Here is a 5,000-nt window from a genome sequence, read left to right on the forward strand (position 1 = left end):
ATCCATATTTATCTTATTAACAGTGCTAAGACTTTCATTAGACAAGGAAATGAAGAAATGTAGTATAATTTCTTGTTTTCTCATTAGCTAAGAAATCTTTATTACCTGAGGACCTGGTGGGAAGAAAACCTATAGTTAAAGTAGTTTTAACTGTATGTGTTGAGTGTGTAAGAGTTATCGCTTCCGTTTGAAATTTGGATGATTTTTTTCTTCTTTGGTGTTCTTTAGTTTTATGGGCCGTATTAGGAGGGTTATTACATAGTATAGGACTTGCACGATTGATCTGATTGATCTGTCAGTAATTAAGCCCTCAGAGGGGAGCTACATCTTTTTTTTATTAATTTCTTAAGATTCTATATATAGAATATTGATTAGCAGGATATTAGATAAGTGATACAAATTAGGTTTTGGTAAAAGGGGACATCCTAACTGAAGGAATAAATAGCTTGTAATTTTAATAACCAGGAAGATGAAATGTGAAAGTGATCAGCCTTTGGGAAAATGCCCATTGTGGAAGGGTTAAGGACCGGGCAAATATAATCCAAAATCAATTATATTTTTGCAAAGGGACTGAGATGACACTTGCTGATACATAAGCCTAAATTTATCTGCAGAAGTGAAAGATAAAGGCACAAACAGAAGTTAAATGGGTGCAATACACTCAAATTTATTTAAAAAGTATTCATTACCAATAGGCTCTTTGGCTCTGGTAATAGATATATAGAGCTTGTAGACCATCATGCTGATTTATGCTTAAACAAGTATGAAGTTCTACCTTGCCAGAATATTTTTGTTGGAGTTATATGTCAGCGCACCAGAGGAACAGTTGACAGTAGTTACTCATTTGTCAGTGGCATATCAATGGGATTATTAATTTGTATAAGAACTCCAAGCGTGAGGGATACATGCAAATATTTCTTGAAAGGTTGAGCGTTGCATGACATGAAATGATTTGTAATGTTTTGTGGGAACATTTCTTGTATACTCACTTTTTCTCTATACATATCAGTGCATATCAATTCATGGCTGAACATATCTGAAATACAAAAATGTTCAGTCATGAAACATTCAGGAAATCATCACCAATAAGTCAACTGTATCATTGCCATTATTTTTTAGATAATAGGATATGTTTCCCATAATAGGAAAGTGTGTGCTCCACAAACATACATAGAGATGTAAATGTAATAAATGACTCTTGTTGATTAATATGGAAACCACCCAATGATATTGATATCATTATGTATTATTGCCATCAGTGTCATCCTTTAATAATTTTTGAACTTGCAGTAACCAGCGCCAGCCAACACAATGACGGAGGAGAAGCTGAGTCAGAGAGAGGGGGGACCGGCCACCAAAAGAGTGAAAGCAGGAGGTCGAGTGAGTATCCCGGTCCACCGTCGGTAGCGATTATAGCGCATTGTTGAAAGGTTTATAGGCTGGAAGAACTGAGAAATAGGATGGACAGAAAAGGAGATGGGATGTGAGGAAAAGGAGATGGGATGGGAGGAAAAGGAGATGGGATGGGAGGAAAAGGAGATGGGCTGGGAGGAAAAGGAGATGGGATGGGGGGAAAAGGAAATGGGCTGGGAGGAAAAGAAGATGGGCTGGGAGGGAAAGGAGATGGGCTGGGAGGAAAAGGAGATAGGTTAGAAGGAAAAGGAGATGGGCTGGTAGGAAAAGGAGATAGGTTAGAAGGAAAAGGAGATGGGCTGGTAGGAAAAGGAGGTAGGCTGGTAGGAAAAGGAGATGGGCTGGGAGGAAAAGGAGAAGGGATGGAAGGAAAAGGAAATGGGCTGAGAGGAAAAGGAGATAGGATGGGAGGAAAAGGAGATGAGATGGGAGGAAAAGGAGATGGGCTAGGAGGAAAAGGAGATGGGCTGGGAAGGAAAGGAGATGGGCTAGGAGGAAAAGGAGATGGGCTGGGAGGGAAAGGAGATGGGCTGGTAGGAAAAGGAGATGGGCTGGGAGGAAAAGGAGATGAGATGGGAGGAAAAGGAGATGGGCTGGGAGGGAAAGGAGATGGGCTGGTAGGAAAAGGAGATGGGCTGGGAGGAAAAGGAGATGGGCTGGGAGGGAAAGGAGATGGGCTGGGAGGGAAAGGAGATGGGCTGGGAGGGAAAGGAGATGGGCTGGGAGGGAAAGGAGATGGGCTGGGAGGAAAAGGAGATGGGCTGGGAGGGAAAGGAGATGGGCTGGGAGGAAAAGGAGATGGGCTGGGAGGAAAAGGAGATGGGCTGGGAGGAAAAGGAGATGGGCTGGGAGGAAAAGGAGATGGGCTGGGAGGGAAAGGAGATGGGCTGGGAGGAAAAGGAGATGGGCTGGGAGGGAAAGGAGATGGGCTGGGAGGAAAAGGAGATGGGCTGGGAGGAAAAGGAGATGGGCTGGGAGGAAAAGGAGATGGGCTGGGAGGGAAAGGAGATGGGCTGGGAGGAAAAGGAGATGGGCTGGGAGGGAAAGGAGATGGGCTGGGAGGAAAAGGAGAAGGGCTGGGAGGAAAAGGAGATGGGCTGGGAGGGAAAGGAGATGGGCTGGGAGGAAAAGGAGATGGGCTGGGAGGGAAAGGAGATGGGCTGGGAGGGAAAGGAGATGGGCTGGGAGGAAAAGGAGGTGGGCTGGGAGGAAAAGGAGATGGGCTGGGAGGAAAAGGAGATGGGCTGGGAGGAAAAGGAGATGGGCTGGGAGGAAAAGGAGATGGGCTGGGAGGAAAAGGAGATGGGATGGGAGGGAAAGGAGATAGGTTGAGAGGAAATGGAGATGGGCTGGGAGGAAAAGGAGATGGGCTGGGAGGAAAAGGAGATGGGCTGGGAGGAAAAGGAGATGGGCTGGGAGGAAAAGGAGATGGGCTGGGAGGAAAAGGAGATGGGCTGGGAGGGAAAGGAGATGGGCTGGGAGGAAAAGGAGATGGGCTGGGAGGAAAAGGAGATGGGATGGGAGGAAAAGGAGATGGGCTGGGAGGAAAAGGAGATGGGCTGGGAGGAAAAGGAGATGGGCTGGGAGGAAAAGGAGATGGGTTGGTAGGAAAAGATGGGCTGGGAGGAAAAGGAGATGGGCTGGGAGGAAAAGGAGATGGGATGGGAGGAAAAGGAGATGGGATGGGAGGAAAAGGAGATGGGCTGGGAGGGAAAGGAGATGGGCTGGGAGGAAAAGGAGATGGGAGGGGAGGGTGGGGAGCGGGGCAGGAAGGAAAAGGAGATGGGCTGGGAGGAAAAGGAGATGGGCTGGGAGGAAAAGGAGATGGGCTGGGAGGGAAAGGAGATGGGCTGGGAGGAAAAGGAGATGGGCTGGGAGGAAAAGGAGATGGGCTGGGAGGAAAAGGAGATGGGCTGGGAGGAAAAGGAGATGGGCTGGGAGGAAAAGGAGATGGGCTGGGAGGAAAAGGAGATGGGATGGGAGGAAAAGGAGATGGGCTGGGAGGAAAAGGAGATGGGCTGGGAGGAAAGGAGATAGTTTGAGAGGAAAAAGGAGATGGGCTGGGAGGAAAAGGAGATGGGCTGGGAGGAAAAGGAGATGGGCTGGGAGGAAAAGGATGGGCTGGGAGGGAAAGGAGTTGGGGTAGGAGGAAAGGGAGATGGGATGGGAGGAAAAGGAGATGGGCTGGGAGGAAAAGGAGATGGGCTGGGAGGAAAAGGAGATGGGCTGGGAGGAAAAGGAGATGGGCTGGGAGGAAAAGGAGATGGGCTGGGAGGAAAAGGAGATGGGCTGGGAGGAAAAGGAGATGGGCTGGGAGGAAAAGGAGATGGGCGGGGAGGGAAAGGAGATGGGCTGGGAGGAAAAGGAGATGGGCTGGGAGGAAAAGGAGATGGGCTGGGAGGAAAAGGAGATGGGCTGGGAGGAAAAGGAGATGGGATGGGAGGAAAAGGAGATGGGATGGGAGGAAAAGGAGATGGGCTGGGAGGAAAAGGAGATGGGATGGGAGGAAAAGGAGATGGGCTGGGAGGAAAAGGAGATGGGCTGGGAGGAAAAGGAGATGGGCTGGGAGGAAAAGGAGATGGGCTGGGAGGAAAAGGAGATGGGCTGGGAGGAAAAGGAGATGGGATGGGAGGAAAAGGAGAGGGGGGGGGAGGGAAAGGAGATGGGCTGGGAGGAAAAGGAGATGGGCTGGGAGGAAAAGGAGATGGGCTGGGAGGGAAAGGAGATGGGCTGGGAGGAAAAGGAGATGGGCTGGGAGGAAAAGGAGATGGGCTGGGAGGGAAAGGAGATGGGATGGGAGGAAAAGGAGATGGGCTGGGAGGAAAAGGAGATGGGCTGGTAGGAAAAGGAGATGGCTATGGGATTGTGAGGAAAACGAGATGGGAATGGAGGGTAGGGAGGAAAAGGAGATGGGGTGGGAGGAAAAGGAGAGGGGACGGGAGGGAAAGGAGATGGGCTGGGAGGAAAAGGAGATGAGATGGGAGGAAAAGGAGATGGGCTGGGAGGAAAAGGAGATGGGATGGGAGGAAAAGGAGATGGGCTGGGAGGGAAAGGAGATGGGCTGGGAGGAAAAGGAGATGAGATGGGAGGAAAAGGAGATGGGCTGGGAGGAAAAGGAGATGGGCTGGGAGGAAAAGGAGATGGGATGGGAGGAAAAGGAGATGGGCTGGGAGGGAAAGGAGATGGGCTGGGAGGGAAAGGAGATGGGCTGGGAGGGAAAGGAGATGGGATGGGAGGAAAAGGAGATAGGTTGGAAGGAAAAGGAGATGGGATGGAAGGAAAAGGAGATGGGCTGGTAGGAAAAGGAGATGGGCTGGGAGGAAAAGGAGATGGGCTGGGAGGGAAAGGAGATGGGCTGGGAGGGAAAGGAGATGGGATGGGAGGAAAAGGAGATGGGCTGGGAGGAAAAGGAGATGGGCTGGGAGGAAAAGGAGATGGGCTGGGAGGGAAAGGAGATGGGATGGGAGGAAAAGGAGATGGGATGGGAGGAAAAGGAGATGGGCTGGGAGGGAAAGGAGATGGGCTGGGAGGAAAAGGAGATGGGATGGGAGGAAAAGGAGATGGGCTGGGAGGGAAAGGAGATGGGC

General features: G+C 50.1%; 1 protein-coding gene across 2 annotated transcripts in view; it reads left to right on the top strand.

The window, feature by feature from the left end:
* Window positions 1–5,000, top strand: part of LOC122250447 (leucine-rich repeat and WD repeat-containing protein 1) — a 15,459-nt gene that overhangs the window by 1,428 nt on the left and 9,031 nt on the right. For both annotated transcript variants that reach the window (XM_043011855.2, XM_086546888.1), the window contains exon 2: window positions 1,291–1,380. In XM_043011855.2, coding sequence (XP_042867789.1) covers window positions 1,312–1,380 — 69 coding nt within the window. In that variant the 5' untranslated portion in view covers window positions 1,291–1,311. The remainder of the gene's footprint in view (window positions 1–1,290; window positions 1,381–5,000) is intronic.

The sequence above is a fragment of the Penaeus japonicus genome, unplaced genomic scaffold (genome assembly GCF_977035675.1).
Source record: "Penaeus japonicus unplaced genomic scaffold, GWHDUDI00000001_assembly GWHDUDI00000018, whole genome shotgun sequence".
Lineage (NCBI taxonomy): Eukaryota > Metazoa > Arthropoda > Malacostraca > Decapoda > Penaeidae > Penaeus > Penaeus japonicus.